The sequence below is a fragment of the Zea mays genome, chromosome 1 (assembly GCF_902167145.1).
Source record: "Zea mays cultivar B73 chromosome 1, Zm-B73-REFERENCE-NAM-5.0, whole genome shotgun sequence".
NCBI classification, from domain to species: Eukaryota; Viridiplantae; Streptophyta; class Magnoliopsida; order Poales; family Poaceae; genus Zea; species Zea mays.
This window is the reverse complement of record NC_050096.1, coordinates 71097281-71117738: the sequence shown is the minus strand read 5'-3', so window position 1 is coordinate 71117738 and position 20458 is coordinate 71097281. Positions and strand designations below refer to the sequence as shown.

The window sequence follows — 20458 nt, the reverse complement described above, 5'->3', positions numbered from 1 at the left end:
TTCGTGAACTATATTAATTTGACTCTAAGCCACCGGAGAGGGAAGGGAGATGCTCACCAGAGAGAAGGGAGACGACGACGCCGAGCTCGATTGGGTCCAAGGGAGGGGAGAGGGAGTGGTCGAGGCCGGTGCGGGGAGAGGTGGAGCTCAGGTGATCCCTTTTATAGGTGCCCGGGGAAGGAAGCGGCCAAAAGCCAGCTGGCGCCGGCGAGGGGCATAACGGCGGCGATGATGGCGCACAACGCCGGGGATGAGACCGCTCGGGGCAAGCTGCGTGTGAGGGTTCTCGCACAGTGCACAGGGAGGGCGAAGCGGTGCCTAACTCCGCTAGAGCGGGAGTAATGGCGATGAGAGAGAGAGGGTGGCGGTCGGCGGGGTTTGCACCGGTGAAGTCACGAGCAGGGACGAAAGGGCTGATGGGCGGTGCCCGTCTGCCAGAGGGAGAGAGGCGCGAGAGAGCGGGGCGGTTGTAGCTGACGGGTGGGGCCGGTCGGTCAGCGGGAGAGGGGGAGAGCGTGGCGCTTGCGGGCGGATGGGCCGCGAGCGGAGGGAGGTGAACGTGGGCTCACGGGGGAGAGAGAGGGGGGAGCTTGGGTTGGATCCGGCCTAGCCGAGAGGGAGAGAGGGATTTTCCTTTTTCTATTTCTTTTCTCTTTTCTTTCCTTAATCCCTTTTCTCCTTCAAACAAATACTCATTTATGTTTTCTAGGTGCCAAAATGAATAGTTATATGTGAAGTGCTACTAGCAAACATGGTGTATGCATATGATAAATAAAATGCTTCCTGAGATGAGGTCTTAGGAGAAAATAATGGGGGGTTAGGAGTTTTGGGTTTCTAACCTTGGGATAAATAACTGGGATGTTACACTACACCCATTGGGTGCACCTTCGGTGCACCTAATAAATTTATAGTCCCATGAAAACAAAATGTTGATTTCTAAAGCATAAGATGAAGACCTTTGAATGGATTATTTCCAAAATCCACTCAAAGCTTGGGGGCTACACCCAATAGATTTTTAGTCCCATAAAAACAAAATGCTGATTTCTAAAGCATAAGATGAAGACCTATGAATGGATTATTTCCAAAATTCACTCAAAGCTCGGGGGCTACACCCATTGGGTGCACCTTCGATGCACCCAATAGATTTTTAGTCCCATGAAAACAAAATGTTGATTTCTAAAGTATAAGATGAAGACCTTTGAATGGATTATTTCCAAAATCTACTCAAAGCTCGGGGGCTACACCCATTGGGTGCACACCCAATAGATTTTTAGTCCCATGAAGACAAAATGGTGATTTCTAAAGCATAAAATGAAGGCCTTTGAATGAATTATTTTCAAAATCCACTCAAAGCTCGAGGGCTACACCCAATGGGTGCACCTTCGGTGCACCCATCGGCAGAACAGAAATCAGGCCACATAACAAACCCATAAGTCGGACCAAGAATCTTTGGCCTGATTATTTCAAAAATAAACTTTAAGATTGGGGGTTTGTGGGGGACAGATATCCCCCGGGTCCACTATAAGGCGAGAAGGCCTCGCGCGGGGCCACGTGCCAGTTACCCCGTAAGGCCATCCCTTCGTGGGCCGGGCTAGAGCCATTGGCGGAATGGGCCAACCTGAGAAGGCAACAGAGTCAAGCCCAAGCAATCCGTCGACTCGTGCGCTATCCAGAGCAACCACCCGACTTTCCCGCGCATGGCGTCCTCGAATATCGGGGCGGAGTAGGGATAAGTCGGCAAGATTGTAGGGAGATCAGTTTAGTCGGTTCGCTATTATTTAGGAGACATATGATCCTCATGTACGTATGTAGTGCCCCACGGTCGTGTATATAAGGCCCAGGAGGTACCCCATCATTTCCATCGACCATCTATCTATCTCATTAGCTTTTCTCCATTCATGAGACATTGCTTGTAACCCACCACATATAGATACACCTCAGAAAGTAGGGTATTACGCCTCTTCAAGCGGCACGAACCTGCAGAAAATCGTCTCTCCCTCTCTCGTGCGTCTAGAACGAACCATTGAGTTACAATCAACAACACTGTCCTACCCTAAAAGCACCGCAAAGGGTAACCCTGAGTGTACGGTCGGACTCTAAACACCAACAGTGATTGACTATTTATGCTATCTAGTTAATAACATAATGATGTTGTTTGATGAAATGACCATGTAACAGACGATATCTACATGGATACATAAACACTTGGAGCACATGCAGCACGTTTGATGCCTCGACTATGGTGTTTGGTTTTTCTAACCAAAGTTTAGTCCATGTCATATGAGATATCAATCAGGAATATTAAATATAATATAGTTATGAAACTAACTACACATGTAAAGACAAAACATCAAGATGAATTTATTAAACATGATTAATTCATAATAAGTAAATGTTTATTTCACATTATATGCAAATTATGAACTAATTAGATTTAATAGATTTGTCGTACATTTTAGTCGTCATCTATGTATTTAGTTTTGTAATTGGACTATATTTAATATCTATAATTGATATTTAAATAGTCAATGTGATATAGACTAAACTTTATTCACATGAACCAAATACCTGTGTCACAGACAATCCTTGATTTGTAGTTTTGCTGCAATGCTCAAACATCGCCTGAGGTCCCCATATACAAAATAAAGAAAAGAAAAGAAAAATCTTAGTAGGCCGATGCTAGGCCGTGAGCGTGTGGTGTGGATCGCTGGCGGAAGAGTGTTGCCATGGCAGTCTTTTTAAGGATGTGTTTGGATTATTTCCTACTTTAGGTTTTCTTCGATGCAAGGGGTTAGTTCTATTTAATTTCGACTAGAAAGAATTTTAATCCACTCTAATTCTTTTTGATCTCCTTCGCAACAGAACATGTTGTTACCGTATTGCGAGTTCGGTTCTCTGGCCAGTAGCGCCTTGGAATCTATATGCTCTCCAGGATTTCCTTGCCATTATATGCTAACCAGTTCAGCTCTCTTGTGTAGACAAGGTTATATAGCTAGCCCTAAAAACCGTCTTCGGCCCGCATTTCGCTCGTATAGTCATCTAAAACATTATTTTGCACAGTTTTATATTATAGACTGCACTGTTCACATAGTGAAGTTTGAATATACTGCTAAAGGTAGCCTAATCTCCAGAGTTCGGACAAAAAAGCTTGGAACTTTCAAAATAGTTGTTTTTGTCCCATTTTTTTTCTTTGGCTGTCTATCTTCTAATCCGAGCAGCCACTTAGGCCATCTCCAGCAGCCCCGTGTAAACGACCGTACAAAATATACTATTTTGCACTGTTTATAGAGTGAAGTTTAAAATAGAAAATAAGATAGTGAGTCTACTGAAGATAGTTGGGCGTGGTGGGGTGGCCACCCTAGCTATCGGTAGTTGCCGTCGCCTGAGAGTTGAGACCCCTCCTTTACGTCAAGTTGCCGAGTGTTGAGTTTGGCATGCACCTTGTACCGACACCGCTACTTGGCGAGGAACACCGATGAGCATGGAGTGACAGAAGAAGGCTGATGCCTAGGCGTCCTTTGGTTCACCCAACCAGACCACGCAACAATGGCTTATTAATCGTCCCACAAAACACGAGTGGCCGGTTTCTTCCTCAATCGATCCATTTGTCATCCTCCACTTCTGTTTCCAATCCTTCGTTCTCGCATGAGGTAAGCAGTAGTTTTGGCACTATACCTTTACTCCTGTCTTGTTCGATTGCGTCTGAATCGAGATAGATTGAGAGAAATTAAATTTCCTTCTATTCAATTTTAACTAAAAAAAAATTTAAGTCTATAATTCTCTTTGACCTAAGCTCTTAGTGGATTTATAAGACCAACTTTTCTGAGAATCTAGTTATAAAGAGAATATGACTCTTGAGAGAATCTAAATATCGTTACGATTATGTGAGCAGAAATATAAATGTGTCTATAATGTTCATAATCTAGAAACTTTTTTTTAACCCGAGCTTCTACTTTTTAGGTGTTGTAGGAAGCTCTTTCAACATCTTTGTAACTAAACTAGCCGTTACAGCAGACCAACGGCCGGAAACGCGGCCATCGGCCATCAACGTGTCCAGCCCGGCGTGGGGCCGCTGCATAGGCAGCAACGAACACGCGTGGGTGCGCGATATCGCCATGTTCGTGTGCTTGCCGACGGGCGACGGTCACAATAATGGGTCGCTTTCCGGGCGGGTAGCCGAAGCAGCGAGGCGATGAGAATGATGGGCCCCCATAGCTCCACGGGATCATCGATCATCTCTTCTCCGTGTGGATGAGGACCACACAGATATTTTGCTCCTCCAACGACGTAGCCCTAAATTTTAGAACAAAGAAAATAAAATTTTGAGCTATATTTTTCTATAAAAGAATCCTTAGTTTTGGTCGAAACTTTTGTGTAGCTTTTGGATGAAATGCTCTCCTGGTCTGGAACCGGAAGTGCAAGAAATCCTGAGAAACTGCGGAGACAGGCAACGTGCTCATCCCGCCCGCGTGGACCACGTCCATCGGAGCACGAGAAAAACAACGTGCCTCCCCGGGCAGGTAACCTCACCGCCCCCGCCTGTCGCTGGCCTCGTCTCGTCCCCGTCACCCTCCACACGCATGACTCTCCCACCTCATTCGCTTGACCTCCCTTCCACTTAAACCACGCCAAAAACCAGCTCGCGATTCCTCCCACTGGCCTGAATCTGACCCGCATCGCCCGCCATCCCCACCGCCGCGCCTCTTCCGGGCAGCCATGGACGAGGCCTTCGCGCGCGCGGTGGAGGACGGCCTCAAGCTCACCAAGCGCCTCGTCCTGCCCAGCGGGGGCGGGATGCCGCCGCCGCCGCGCCCGCACCTGGCGATGGACCGCGACGACCCCGCCGCGGCGCTGCAGCAGCTCATGCCGGCGGCGCCCATGGCGTACGCCGTCGTCGTCGACCCGGCCGCCGTCGACAGCCCCGACGTGCCCAGCTACCAGCCCCACGTCTACGGCCGCCTCGACCCGCCCGCGCTCATCCCGCTCCAGATGCGGGAGGTCGAGCTCCGCGTCGACTGCGCCGCCGGCTGCGCCACCGCCGAGGTCGCCCTGCGCGCGCGCTGGTGGCTGCACTGCATCACGCGCAGCCGCGCGTGCCACTGCCGCATCGTCGTGCCCATGGCTCACCAGGTCCAGCATATGCACTCATCCTTACCTTGCCCTTTGCGTGTGCTCTGTTAGTTTTGGATATGGTTATTAGGCGTTTCAATGATTACAACATTCACTTGCATCCGCCGGCAGTCTGGTTCGTGTTAGGTGGATGGGCCCCCAATTAGCTGTCGCTTTGGACTATGCTCTCCGGGTTCCGCAAATCAGGACATAACCCGGTGTCATTACTCCGTATGTCTTTACTCCTGGCCTACATTTGGCTGGATCATGGCTGCCATTGCCCTGCCTTTCTGTTGCTAGTGGATTCCAGCATGGTTTTGGCACAAATTCTTTGCTTTCCGTGCTACAAGATAATTAACAAGAAAGTAGTATCCAAAGTAGCATCGGATTGAACTTGCAAAGGGATTGCTGTCTTCGTACACTTGTCCAACACAGACTTCCACTAACGGATTCTTTTGTGCACCGCGTTATTGTACAGTATTTGGAGAATTGCTTTACTAGAACCAATAATTATGTGCGGTTAAAAATGTGCGCCTTCAACTGTAATTCTGAGAGATGGAAGTGGCGTGAATTACTTTTTATTTTGCATTTGGAGCTTTGCTTTCTCCAGGCGAATTACTAAAACCAGTTCAGTTTATGACTGCATGTTATACATTTCTTCTGCATTCTGGTGTTGGCTGACAACCACTTCTATAGAACTTGAGAACCCTGCCTGATGAAGTTTTATTTCTTTCGTTTTTACTGCTGTTCTTGTGCTATTTCAGATGTTTGGAGTTTAGGAAGAAGCTCATTTTTTTGCCCCTGAACTATCATGAGAGTCCAATTTTGTTCCGAACTTATACCAGACAACTTTGCCCCTTCAACTGTTCAAACAGGGTGTTTTTGAATTTTGACTCTTAAGCTGTTTTAAAGCCAGTTTTTGCTGACATGGCATGTTTTTTTTTCTCGAAAAGCGTAGGAGAACTACGCCCCATTATATTAAAAGAGGAAGGATACAAAGGGCAGGAAGGCGCTCTGGGTACATGCACTCCTTACGGAGGCCAAGAACAGGAGTACATGAAAATATCCATGAAGGATCCAACCGCCCTAAATTATATGGCTAGGAGCAGCCAGAAAGGATAACCCCTTGGCTCCTGCAACCTGCCATGGCATGGGTTTTAAACATGCATATCTGTCCTGTTATCAGCTTGAAATAAATGAGAACCCAATTTTATGGCCAAAGTTGTCTGTTATTTGAGTCAGGGGCCCAAGATTTGCTTCTCATGATAGTTCAAGTGCCAGATAGAATTTCTTCCTTGAATTTAACAACTCTTTCTTTGTGGGTTAAATTTAGAAGCTTGATAATACTGACCATAAGAGAATGAATGTCATTTATATACCCATCAGTGTGCATAATGCATGGATTCTTTAATATCGAGACCTGTGTATGCCATGATTGTAAGCCCTTAATTACAAAGAAAATATATCTTTGCTACTGTATTTTTGTTGGCATTAATTTTAAATGCTTATACTATCTGAAATTATTTTTAGTGTGATTTTCTTCTGGCATCAATCTAAGGAAAGTTTCACTAATAGGGTTCAATTCTAGGCGCTGAGGTTACTGTTGGGAAAAGATCATACAATACTCATGTAATTGATACAGAGGATAACTGTTCAGTGAAGATTGCAATGCCCGAGAGTGGGGGTCTTTTAAAACAGGAATTTTTTTCCTTGACAATACCACAGGTATTTGCTGCGTACTTTCCAATTGGTGCCAAATACTATCATGTGAAATTTCAAGCTTCTATCAGCCACATTGGCTTTTGTTGATTAGTTTATTTCATATGTCAAGGTTGGAGGTGGAGAAGATATATTTGCCACAATCAGATGGTCACAAAAATTGCTATACGACAACGGACAATTTTCTGTCGAAGTACCATTTCGTTTCCCGCAGTTTGTGAACCCTTTGCCAAAGGTTTTCATGAAAAAGGAGAAAATACAGTTGATTGTGAATAGTGGTGTGACTAAGGAGATTTTATTGCAGGGAACAAGCCATCCCTTGAAGGTATTAAAGTATTTACTTTTTTTACTTCACAAGTCACAACATATGATTACCACTCAATCTTCTGTTGTGGTTTTAGGAAAAAAGTAGACAAGGTGAGAAGTTGTCTTTCCTGCATGAAGCAGTTGTTGAGAATTGGTCAACCAAAGATTTTACCTTCGCATATACTGTGAGTTATTCAATGCCTTCTCTGAGCTACCTGTACCTGTTTGATATTTTCATTTATGCCTGTTCAATTATTCCAATTTTACTTCATACTTTCAGTGGAGATGAGAATGCACTCATTTTTCCGAACTTTTCTTTTTGTGGTCATGTCTATAGGTTTATTCTGGTGATTTGTCTGGTGGAGTTCTTGTGCAGCCCTCAACCTTGCGTGACTATGATGACAGAGATATGTTCTGTCTTTTTCTTTTACCTGGAAATAACGAGAACAGAAAGGTAGTTGTTCTTACTTGGGTTTCATTATGTTTTCTCAACATCATGAATCAAATATTTAGTGGATATAATCTGATGGTTAAAAATGGTTGGTTATCTTTTCATTGATGTGAAAATTAGGAGGTAAAATCGTAGAAGTCTGTAGCAAGCTGAATGGAAAATTACGTATTTTAATTGCAAATAACTCTAATTTCTGGTGCCGTTAATTTATGTTGTTTCTCTGGCATTGATATCTTTTTAACCTTAGCTTGAAATATTTTGTTTCCCCTACTGAAGATATCTATTTAATGGTATTAATAATATCGATCCAACATGAAAATAATATTTATTTTGTGAACCCTTTTATATGCATAAAAGTTCCCTTTTAGCATAATTTATCTCATTTGAGCTGATAGGTCTTCAGAAAGGCTGTTGTTTATATCATTGATACAAGTGGAAGCATGCAAGGAAAGCCTCTTGAGAGTGTTAAGAATGCCCTGTCCACTACTCTCTCTGATCTTATTCCAGGAGATTACTTCAACATAATAACATTTAATGATGAGCTTCACTCATTCTCATCGCATTTGGAGCAAGTAAATGAAAAAACAATTGGAAACGCTATTGAATGGATGAACTTAAACTTTGTCGCTCAGGGTGGCACTAACATCATGCATCCTTTGAGTGAGGTATGACATACGAAGACAATAACAAGTTATCATTATCATATGTCACCATTGTTCATGTTTTCCCTCTTTTCTTGGTTACAAGGCAATGACTTTGCTGTCAACTTCTCACGATGCGCTTCCACAAATCTATTTTGTTACTGATGGGTCAGTTGATGATGAACGGAATATCTGCCATACATTGAAAACTCAACTTATTAAAAGTGGATCTAAGTCTCCTCGGATTTCTACTTTTGGGCTAGGTAATATCTCGCACCATAACTGGGTGTGTAATGTTCAATTGATTCTACTACTACTAAAAACATATCATGTTAAACCATGTAGGCAAATTCTCTGTTGGTTTTTTAGAGTCATGCATGCATCCTTTAGTCCAACTGCATTTTTCTATGAAGGTATCTGCTTTTTAAGTTAATTGCTTTTGAACCACTCAACTGTGCTAAGGGTACTCCTTAAATCTTGTGAAAGAACTAAAGTGCGACTACATTGTATCTTGTTGTATGTGGTGGGCATAAAATTCGATTTTATTATATAACTGTTGATTTACTTGTCAGATAAATTTTCTAATTGTTTTCCATAACGCTGGAAACAACATATTAGGTTCATATTGCAACCACTATTTCTTGAGGATGTTGGCATCAATTGGTAAGGGTCACTATGCTGCTGCATTTGATACAGGTATGGGCATGTTTCTCCCTTTTATCTCAGAAGCCAAATGCCCCCCCCCCCTGTTCTGCAGAAGTACCTATTGATGGAATTGAAGTACTGCATTATGCATTTATGCTCTTATATCTATAGTCCCAACTAGTAGATTTTCTTCTTTGACATTCCGTGCTCTAGTTTGGGCAGATAATCCAGTTCATGCCTTTTTTAGTTATTGCCCCGCACTGCTGATTTAAGTAGAAAGCAACATGATGCATATCTTAGATATCATCTTGGTTCCTTCTAGATCATAAGTCAAGTCAAACTTCATCCAATTGATCAAGAAAATTTGTTGCTCTTGCATGATCAAAAATTCAAAAGTTAGCCTAATGCAAGTTGTCAGGTTAAAAGTGTTAGACTACCCGTCTAGGTTTCTAGGGTTTGGGGTGTTCCCCATGTAATTACCGTCTCACCCCTCACTGTAATGGGCCTGGCCCAGTTATGGAGTCTATTAATACTACTCCCCATCCCTGGTTAGGGTTATGGGTTCCTATTCTAATATGGTATCAGCTTTGGTTTAGGTCCTCTCCCTGCCCAGCCGCCGCCGGCCCCCTGCCCAGCCGCCGCCGGGCTTTCTTCCCCAGCCGCCGGAGCTCCCTGCGCCGGCCTCTCCTCCCGCTCCCTCCCTGCTGCACCGCCGGTTCCGCGCGCGCCTGCCCCTGCGCAGCCGCCGCCGGTCCCCTGCTCCCTCTCCCCTGTGCAGCCGCCGCCGGTCCCCTACTCCCTCTCTCCGGCCGCGCCCCCTCCTTCTCCGGCGTGCACAGGTCCGCGCGCTCCCACCCTCTCTCCTCCCTGCTTCTCTGCCGTGCGCCCACTGCCGCCCAGCCCCGCTCGGCCACGTCGCTGCTGCGCGTGCCGCCGCTTCCGTGCCAGCCGCGCCCTGCGCACACCCCGCGCCGCGCGTGCCCGTGCCGGCTCTCCTTCTCCCCCTTCGCCGCAGTCCCCTGCTGCCAGCCGCCGCCCTTCCTGCCCATGGCGGACCTTCCCCAGGACGCGCCCACCACCAGCCTGGCACACCCGCCCCTGACCGCGGGCCTGGGCGCGGCCCCCACATCCCTGGCCGCCGGCGTCGCCTCCCTGGGCCTTCCTGCTGCCGGCCAGACCCACCCCATGGGCCCCGGCCGCTCCGTGGCAGATGCTGAGGCTCCCTACATCGTCGGCCTCCGGCCCCTCCGCGACGCCCCTTCCCCGGCCCACCGTCGTGGCTCTCCACCGGGGTTTCCTGCCCTCGCGGCACCCCCCGGTACCGACTCCACACTCGGCGACCCCTTCGCTACGATCCAGGCGGCTGTGATGGCCTCGCGGGAGCGTGAGCGCGCCGCCTCCCTCGCCCTGGAACGTGAGCGTGCCCTGGGTGCCGCTCTGACCACCCAGATGGTCACCACGCAGCGTCTCCTCGGCCGCCCACCGGTCGCCCCTGTGGACCACCCGGAGGACCCCCGCGACTCTGACCTCGACGCCGACCTCATCACTGCTCTCCATGCTCAGGCCGCGGGTCTGCACAACATCCGGGCCCTCGTGTCCGTGGTGCTGGATCCGGCGTCCTCCCACTACCCACGCTGGCGAGGACAGGTCCTTCTCACGCTGCGGCGGTTCGTCCTCGACGATCACGTCCTCGTCGACCACGACGCTCCTCCGCCTCGCTCCTGGTGCCTCATGGACAGCGTTGTCCTCTCATGGCTCCACGGCACCATCACCGTTGAGCTGCAGGACATCATCCGCGATCAGGCGGACACTGCTCGCCAGGCGTGGCTCGCTCTCGAGGACCAGTTCCTCGGGAATCGAGATGCGCGGGCGCTCCACCTCGACGCTCAGTTCCACCTGTTCTCTCAGGGGGACCTCTCTGTGGGAGAATACTGCCGCCAGATGAAGGGTCTGGCTGACTCTCTCCGCGATCTCGGCGAGCCAGTTGCCGATCGTACCCTGGTGCTGAACCTCCTGCGTGGCCTCAGCCCCTGCTACGGCCACCTGAAGGCTCTCATCAAGAGGAGCGTGCCCTTCCCCACCTTCCACGCCGTGCGGAACGAGCTTCTCCTCGAGGAGCTCACCCTGGCGCATGAGGCACCCACCCCTGCATCGGCCCTCTACAGCGCTCCTACCAGTGGTCAGCCGCCCTCAGGGGGCCAGGCCACCCGTCCTCCCTCGACCGGGGCTCCCACCCGCCCCCCACCTGCCGTCCCGGCGGCCCCTCGTCCGACTTCCACGACCGACGGGGGTCGTCGCTCCCGCAAGGGCGGCCGTGGGAGCGGCGGCTCCTCTCGTGGCGGTCCCTCCGGCCGGGGTGGCGGCCACGCGTGGCCGTCATTCTACAACCCCTGGACCGGGACCATCGCCATGTGGCCGGGCCAGGCACCGAGTGCCCCCCGTCCTCCGGCGCTAGCCCTCCTGACTACACCTCACTACGGCGCACCTCCTTATGGTGTTCCCGTCGTGCCCCAGGCTCCGCCCGCGCTCTTGCCCCCGGGGACCCCCACCTCGACGCCTTGGTCCCCGCCGGCCGGTGGTTGGGACAGCGCCTCCCTCGCTGCTGCCTTCAGCACCATGGCGATGACCCCACCCCCCTCCGACTGGGTGATCGACTCCGGTGCCTCGTACCACACCACTCCCACGGCAGGCACGCTCTCTCGCTCTCATCCCCCCCTCCCCTCTCACCCATCCTCGATCGTCGTTGGAAACGGTTCCACTCTGCCAGTCACCTCAGTAGGTGCCTCGGTTCTCCCTGGGCCGTTTTACCTCAACGATGTTCTCGTAGCTCCCCACATCACCCACAATCTTCTTTCTGTTCGTCGATTCACCACTGACAACTCCTGTTCCATTGAGTTTGACCCCTCTGGTTTTTCTGTGAAGGATCTGGCCACCAGGACCCTTCTCGCCCGCTGTGACAGCTCGGGGCCTCTCTACACGCTCCAGCCCTCCACCGCCGGCGTGTCTCCACCTCCTATCCTGGTCTCCACCACCTCCTCCACCACATGGCATCGACGTCTCGGCCATCCTGGACCCGACGTCATGACCAAGATTACCAGTAGTCTCGATCTTTCATGTAGTAGGGGACATTTTGAGGGTCTCTGTCATGCTTGTCAGTTAGGCCGACATACTCGTCTCCCATTTACTACTTCTTCTCGGGCTGAGCAGGCTTTTGACCTGGTTCATTGTGATCTTTGGACCTCCCCTGTACTCAGTCTTTCTGGTTATAAATATTATTTGGTGATTTTGGATGATTTTTCCCATTTTCTCTGGACCTTCCCACTTCGGTTGAAGTCGGACACATTCACCACCCTCACACACTTCTTCACCTGGGTATCCACTCAGTTTCGTCGCCCGGTCCGTGCTCTGCAGTGTGACAATGGCCGCGAGTTCGATAACAACGCCTCTCGCTCCTTCTTCCTCACTCATGGCGTCCAGTTGCGTCTCTCGTGCCCCTACACTTCTGCACAGAACGGCCGAGCCGAACGCATGATCCGCACCACCACTAATATGCTCCGCTGTCTCCTCTTCCAGGCGTCTCTCCCTGCCAGCTACTGGGCAGAGGCCCTGCATACTGCCACCCACCTCCTCAACCGTCTTCCCTCGAAGGCGGTACGCCACCCTACCCCCCACTTCGCCCTTTACGGCACAACCCCTTCCTATGACCACCTTCGCGTGTTCGGCTGTGCCTGCTACCCTAACACTTCCGCTACCGCTCCACATAAGCTTTCTCCTCGCTCCACCCGCTGTCTATTCCTTGGCTACTCCCCTGACCACAAGGGGTACCGGTGTCTGGACCTCACCTCCCACCGCATCATCATCTCTCGTCATGTCGTCTTTGACGAAGATGTGTTTCCCCTTGCTGGCTCCACCCCACCCACCGATCTTGACTCCCTCCTCGAGTCCGATCCGATTCCTCCCCCACCTTCGGCTCCCCGTCTTGCGCCGTTACCTGCTCCTCGTGCGGCCCCCACGACCTCTTCCGCGCCACGCGCGGCCCCGTCGACCCCGCCTGCGCCACGCGCGGCCCCGTCGACCCCGCCTGCGCCACGCGCGGCCCCGTCGATCCCGCCTGCGCCACGCGCGGCCCCGTCGATCCCGCCTGCGCCACGCGCGGCCCCGTCGACCCCGCCTGCGCCACGCGCGGCCCCGTCGATCCTGCCTGCGCTACGCGCGGCCCCGTCGACCCCGCCTGCGCCACGCGCGGCCCCGTCGACTCCGGCTCGATTCGCCAACCCCGCCCTCGTCTACCATCGCCGCGGCCACGCCACTACCTCGGCGCCCCCCGACTCGGGCCCGTCGACGAGCGCGACCCGTTTCGCCGACCCCGCCGTCGTCTATCACCGCCGTGAGCCGGCCCCACCAGCCGCTCCCGACGTTCCGGCGGCTCACTCCGAGTCGTCCGTATACCACCCGGTCGCCATCCACCGCGACCCCGGGCACGTCCACCCGATGGTGACTCGGCGTGCTGCTGGCGTTCTCCGCCCCGTCGACCGGCTCATCCTGGCAGCCGCTACGACTAGCACTCCACCCGACGCTTCCCCGGTACCCTCCTCCGTTCGCACTGCCCTCGCCGACCCACATTGGCGTCGCGCTATGGAGGAGGAGTACGCGGCCCTCTTGGCCAACCACACCTGGGACCTGGTGCCGCGTCCACCAGGCACCAACGTGGTCACCGGCAAGTGGCTATTTCGCCACAAGCTGACCTCGGACGGCTCCCTCGACCGCTACAAGGCCCGTTGGGTCCTTCGGGGCTTCACCCAGCGCCCCGGAGTGGACTACGACGAGACCTTCAGCCCTGTCGTCAAGTTCGCCACTGTTCGCGCCGTCCTCTCCCTCGCCCTCTCCCGCGACTGGGCGATCCATCAGCTCGATGTCAAGAATGCCTTCCTCCATGGCACTCTGACGGAGACTGTCTACTGCAGCCAGCCCACCGGCTTCGTCGACGCTGACCGTCCGGACCTGGTTTGCCGGCTGAACCGGTCCCTGTACGGCCTCAAGCAGGCGCCACGGGCTTGGTACAGTCGCTTCGCCTCCTACCTGGCCTCCGTCGGCTTTGTCGAGGCCAAGTCGGACACGTCCCTGTTCATCTACCGGCGCGGCGACGACACCGTCTACCTACTGCTCTACGTCGACGACATTGTGCTCACGGCATCCACCGCCGACCTCCTACACCGCACGATCGTCGCCCTTCAGCGGGAGTTCGCGATGAAGGACCTGGGGCCCCTCCACCACTTCCTCGGCATCACCGCCGAACGTCGGCCTCAGGGTCTCTTCCTCCACCAGCGCCAGTACGCCATCGACATCCTGGAGCGGGCTGGCATGTCTGACTGCAAGCCCTGCTCCACGCCTGTCGACACTCAGGCGAAGCTCTCTGAGGACGACGGGCCTCCGGTCGCCGACGCGACGTCATACCGGAGCCTCACCGGCGCGCTCCAGTACCTCACGTTCTCCAGGCCCGACATCGCCTACGCCGTCCAGCAGGTGTGCCTGCATATGCACACTCCGCGGGAGCCCCATCTCACTGCGCTCAAGCGGATTCTACGCTACCTCCGCGGCTCCCTCGACTACGGCCTCCTACTACGCCCATCCCCGACGTCGGAGCTCGTGGTCTACACCGACGCTGACTGGGCTGGCTGTCCCGACACGCGCCAGTCCACCTCCGGCTACGCCGTCTTCCTGGGCGCCAACCTCGTCTCTTGGGCCGCCAAGAGGCAGCCCGTCGTCTCTCGCTCCAGCGCTGAGGCCGAGTACCGCGCCGTGGCCAACGGTGTGGCCGAGGCCTCCTGGCTGCGCCAGCTCCTCCACGAGCTCCACAGTCCTCTTCAGCGCGCCACACTCGTCTACTGCGACAACGTCAGTGCGGTCTACCTCTCCACCAACCCCGTGCAGCATCAGCGCACAAAGCACGTAGAGATCGACCTACACTTCGTCCGCGAGCGTGTCGCTGCCGGTGACGTTCGGGTTCTCAGCGTCCCCACCACGCTGCAGTTCGCCGACATCTTCACCAAGGGACTGCCGTCGAGTGTATTTCTAGACTTCCGATCCAGTCTCAACATCTGTACAGGATAGAGTTGTGACTGCGGGGGGGTGTTAGACTACCCGTCTAGGTTTCTAGGGTTTGGGGTGTTCCCCATGTAATTACCGTCTCACCCCTCACTGTAATGGGCCTGGCCCAGTTATGGAGTCTATTAATACTACTCCCCATCCCTGGTTAGGGTTATGGGTTCCTATTCTAATAAAAAGGCCTTTTTGATGTTGCTACATGATCAAAATATTGGATTTTGCTACTGATAAACTGAATTTTGTTTCTTTGGTTGTCAAAATCAATATTATACTTATTCATATAACAGTCCTTCTGATACCTTTTTTGTATTTCCATTGATTCCAGCAACTATGGGTTCAAATCAAAAGATATTATGGATTATTATCAAGTAAAACTAATGCATATTAAGGGGGGTGTTTGGATGCACTAGAGCTAATAGTTAGCTGCTAAAATTAGCTGAAGGCATCCAAACAGTCTAGCTAATAGTTCAACTATTAGCTACTTTTAGCAAATTAACTAATAATTAGCTGGCTAATTCCACTAGTAATTTTTTAGCCAACTAAATATTAGCTCTAGTGCATTCAAACACCCCCTAAATATGTTGACTGAAATATATTATAAATGGATTTGAGGAGGGTATCAAATTTGTAAAACTGAACTTTCTTTGTTCTGATTCCCCCTCCCATTAGGATCAATTGAGGGTCGAATGCTTCAATGGTTCCAGAAAGCTTCAAGCACAATAGTGTCAAATGTTTCCATTGATGCCATAAAGCATATTCAAGATTTTGAAGTGAGTAATTTTTAGTGTATTTTCACTTTTCTGTGGCTGCCTGTGCAAGAGCAACTTATGTAATTACCTTTTCTATTGTCCTGAACTCCTGATGATAAGATTATATCTACTATACAATGTGACATTGTCTCCTCTCAAAGTAGCTGTTCAACTACGTTGTGCACTCTTCCTCAAAAAAAAAAAAAAACTACGTTGTGCACAAGAAACAAACTGTACACAGCAATTGATATATTTGGCCAGAACAGAGGATAAAGATGGATCTACTTTTGAAATGATGAATTCCATAGATTATGCAACATTTTGAGAAGGAATGATTACCTTGTAGATGCGTGCATTTTTAGGCCATTGTCATTGTAATAAGCAAGTTGATTAAAGCCGAGGGAACTGTGCCTGTATGTTAGCCATTTGTTTCCCTATCTGGTTATACAGTTATGTTTCTTACATTCAAGCTTTTCTTTTCCAACCAGGTGGATTCTGTATATATTCCAGACATTTCAGCAAAATATCCATTGTGTGTTTCTGGAAGGTACAATGGCAAGCTTCCGGAGACACTTATCGCCAAGGGTCACTTGGCTGACATGAGTGAAATATCTATTGAATTGAAAGTCCAACATATAAAGGATATACCTCTTGATAAAGTAAGATACTCAATACTCTTTATGCAGTTATTTTCAGTTGTTTTTATTACAATTACTCTAAGCCACTGTTGTACATCAGTCAATGAAATAGACAGAAGTAGAGCCAGAGGACTAGAGGTATTAGAGTAACTTGGTCAATTATTTTAAATTACTGATACAGATAACTTGTACAAATAAGGATGAAGTTTTCCTCTACCTTAAGGCTGAACTTTATTGCATTACTTTGAAGTGGATTCTTGACCCCAAGAAACTTACAGCGTAGCCAGTTATATTGGAAGTGGTTTACCCATCTGTTTTATTCATCCTTCCAAATGTCCAGTTAAAGTGAGTGCAGTGTGAGCACTAAACAAGGTAGCCAAACAAAACAGGTAAATGCAGTTTGTAAATTTGACTTGGTTTGTTTGAACCGTTGTCTCTTTTGGCACACTTAGACACATAGCCGAAGTTATGATGGAAACTCTACCCAGCTGGCGACTATACTGAACCAGGAACCAAAATGCTAGCAGACACAACTCCAAACTACCCTCACAGGCAGATTAACTAAACGGGTGAACACAGCTTTGTGCTGCAGTTGCAGCCCTATCTGCTACGAAGTCAATAGGTCACAGGTTCAAAGTAGCCTCTCCGCATTTGCGCTGAGAAGGTTTCCCTCGGTTTATCCTTTTCCTAGACCCACTCATGTGGGAACCTCCGGTCCTAGGTCTGTCCTTTTTATTAAACTGATATGTTTTATTGCTGAAGTCTGTAGTTGTGAAAGTATCTGCATATCCTTGATTAAAAAAGGATTCAATATTCACTAGCCACTTCAATTTTTTGCTAAGTCCCTCGCTGTGTCACTGACAATTTGGATTTGAGACAGAAGTCAGTGCCACAATGGATTATGCCTTAAATCTTGTTGTAGTAGCCTATAAGAAAATAATTATCCTTTGAACTAAACAAGTACTCTTGGTCTACTTACGTGTAGTTTTTTTTTCTAGTCTACCCAAGCTTGTTTGAGACTAAAGGGTTGTGCTGTCGATTCGAATCTCAGGTATTGGCAAAGCAACAGATGGATCTTCTCACAGCAAAAGCATGGCTTATGGAGAACAAGGAGCTTGAGCGAAAGGTAATTTGATCCATTGAAGGCTAATTTTAATCTGTTGTGTCACGTTGTATAATATATTCTTTCTTTAATGAAAGTTTACACAATTTTTTTCTTGAACATGCAAGAGAGCTGTGTGTATCAGAAATGATACACAGCTGTCATGCATACTAGAGAAACAAATAGTTAGAAGCCTAGAATCATATCAGCTAGTGGCTGAACACTGAAGGTCCTTAAATGAAGCACTGGAACCATGATGCTGAGTTTTAGTATGGCTGTTGATGACTTGATGTGCTCGTTTTAGGCCAGTGCTTAATGTTTTTATTTAAAATAAATTCTTTGAACTATGAAATAATGACCAAAATCATGAGATTTTTTTGATAACGCAAGAGAGCTGATGGTTCCCAACAGGATCCTCACTCATACAGGGATCAAATATGAGTGAGGTTATTACAGACTCAAGACTTTAGCAACATAGCAAACAGACACGACTTGACCTAGCCCAACTGTCCTAGGTTGCAAACTTAAGAACTAGCCCATGCAGTTTCTTCGCACCAGCCATACACCATAGGGCGTGCTAACCGAAGGAGAAGAGCCCCCTCAAGCACAAAAGCATTCCTATGTTCCAAATAATCCAGAACCTGAGTATAATTAGAATGTCCTCCTTTTTTGTGCTCCCTTTTAACTTTTCTTTCTTGTGTCACCAGTCCACCAATCTACAAAGCTCCGTTCATTTTGTCAGGGGACTGAATCTGCTAGGTTCAACGGATGGAATTGTTGCATCTGAATCATACTTGTCTTCCCACAACAATGTTAAAAGATGTATCGTTTCATCTTCTTGATTACACAGAGTGGGTATTTATCCGGATGAGGGAGGCCCCTCTTAACAAGCCTATGTCCAACATCTGTTTCAAATTGTCAACCATAAAAGCATTTTACATTTGGCTGGGGCCCAGGTCTTCCATAGCCGACCCCAAGGCTCAAAGGTCACTGCCATAGAAATAAGCCAGATTTGGAAGAATAACATCCGCTAGCATCTAGCCTCCAAGTGTGATGATCCTCTTGGTCAGTCAACGAAATTTCCATGAGGCAGTCCCATAACCTTGGGAAAAACTGAGTCATTAACAAATTTACCTACGAAACAAGCATATCACATATGACACTGGAAAAAAAGAATGTCTAAAATTGTACTCGTAGTTTCATACATCACTTTTTTCTCTGATATTTCCTTTTGCGAGGTATTACCAGTACTCGACTACTGATCCTTTGAGATAGTAGGCCTTGCAATCAGTATAATGACGTTGCAACTTTGCCAAGAGTGAAATGAAATTATCTCTTTTTTTACTCTTCGTTTTCTGTGCAGTTAAGAACAATGTTGTTTATAACATTGTATTCTCTTTGCTCTAATTTACAGGTTGTGAAATTAAGCATACAAAATAGCCTTCCTTCTGAGTACACACGCATGGTACTACTTCAAACCAGTCTGGACAAAATAGATCCAGCACAACAGGTGGATTTTTTTTCTTTAATAAAGCTTACATTTCTATAAAGGGTAGACCTGGTGCAGTGAGTCACTATTTACCAAGCCGTGAGTTTGAAGTGGTCTCTCTGCATTTACGGGGAGAAAGCTTAGTTGGGTTTCCTTCGGTTAGGATAGAATTAAAGGGGATTAAATCTCTTCCTAGTCAAAATTGAATAGAATGGGATTTAATCTCTCTCAATCCCCTTCGATCCCTGCGCAACCGAACAAGACCTCACGTGGGAGCCTCCGAAACAGGGTCTGCCCTTAAAGCTTACATCTCTGTAAAGAAATTTTGGTTGGTATTGTCAATCCAAGCTGCTAATTAAACTATAAAGATCAGAGCAACATGGCCCATATAGAAGGCAACGCACCTTTGGATATTCTTGTTCTTTCTTCAACATTTTCATTAGTCCATTTACTCCAACATTCTTCCAAGAGTTCTAGACAACTTTTATATCCAGACCCAAAGCACACTGCTTGAACCAATCTGATGTTTTAAGCTAGCTAAACCATGTACTCCCTCCGTTTCAAATTATAAGATATTTTGGTTTTTCTAGACACGTAGCACACGGTATCTAGATAATATATCTAGAAAATACGAAACGTCTTATAATTTGGTACGGAATAGGAGGAGTATGACAGCATGTAAACTAAAAAGCCTCCACAATCTGTGACTAATATTGCTGTATTTCCTGTATAAAAGAAATATTGTTGTATTTGATCAGGCGAAGAATAAACCAACGAAACAAAGCAGTAGCCCAGATGAGCTGCCAGCGATGCCGCTAGGTGGCCTAGCGGTCGGATTTGGCGACGTAGCGGCAACAACAGAGAACCTGACAACAGGATTCGGAGACATGAAAGCAGCCGAGAAGTTTGTGATGTTGGAGAAGGCCGCTGGCTGCTGCAGCCGCATGGCGGACTGCTGCTGCTGCATGTGCTTCATCAAGGCGTGCAGCAAGATGAACGACCAGTGCGCCATCGTCATGGCGCAGGCCTGCGCCGCCATCGCGTGCCTGGGATGCTTCGAGTGCTGCTCAGAGCTGTGCTGCGGCGGGTCCAACTGAGTGAGGCCACAGCAACCGAGCAAGTTGGTGAGAATGTGTTGTTGTATAGTGATGTAAATGCTCCCAGTAATGTATAGAATTTGGCATCACGTACGTGTTTATCTAACTTGGCTTGATCAGTAAGAGCGTCACGTGTGTTAATCACTGTATTAAGGGACAGAACAGAAGCGCACACGTTCCGTTAGCTTTGTGCAAATCCTTCAGATCGATGCTGCATCGTTGTGATGGCCCCTGGCCGCCGGCAAGAGGGAGGTTCGCCGGGACGTGAGCACGTTTTCGCCGCCAGAGAGGGTCGACGCAACGTTCTGTGGTGAGTTCTCTATTTTCTTCTTAATTTCTCTCTTAAGTCTGTTACAACTCCTTTAAACACCAGAACTGACCCTGTTGGGCCGACACACTCCACAATT

General features: G+C 49.0%; 1 protein-coding gene across 1 annotated transcript; it reads left to right on the top strand.

Annotated features, from left to right (window-relative positions):
* Nucleotides 1-4611: 4611 nt before the first annotated feature.
* LOC100273621 (inter-alpha-trypsin inhibitor heavy chain-related) lies at nt 4612-20155 on the top strand. Its single transcript, NM_001360282.1, has 13 exons — nt 4612-5130; nt 6685-6834; nt 6941-7153; nt 7230-7319; nt 7472-7588; nt 7981-8250; nt 8333-8489; nt 8845-8922; nt 15646-15746; nt 16214-16384; nt 17415-17489; nt 18880-18975; nt 19713-20155. The coding sequence occupies exons 1-13, from the start codon at nt 4717-4719 to the stop codon at nt 20049-20051; spliced, it is 2271 nt and encodes a 756-aa protein (NP_001347211.1). The 5' UTR covers nt 4612-4716; the 3' UTR covers nt 20052-20155.
* The last annotated feature ends 303 nt before the right edge of the window (nt 20156-20458 follow it).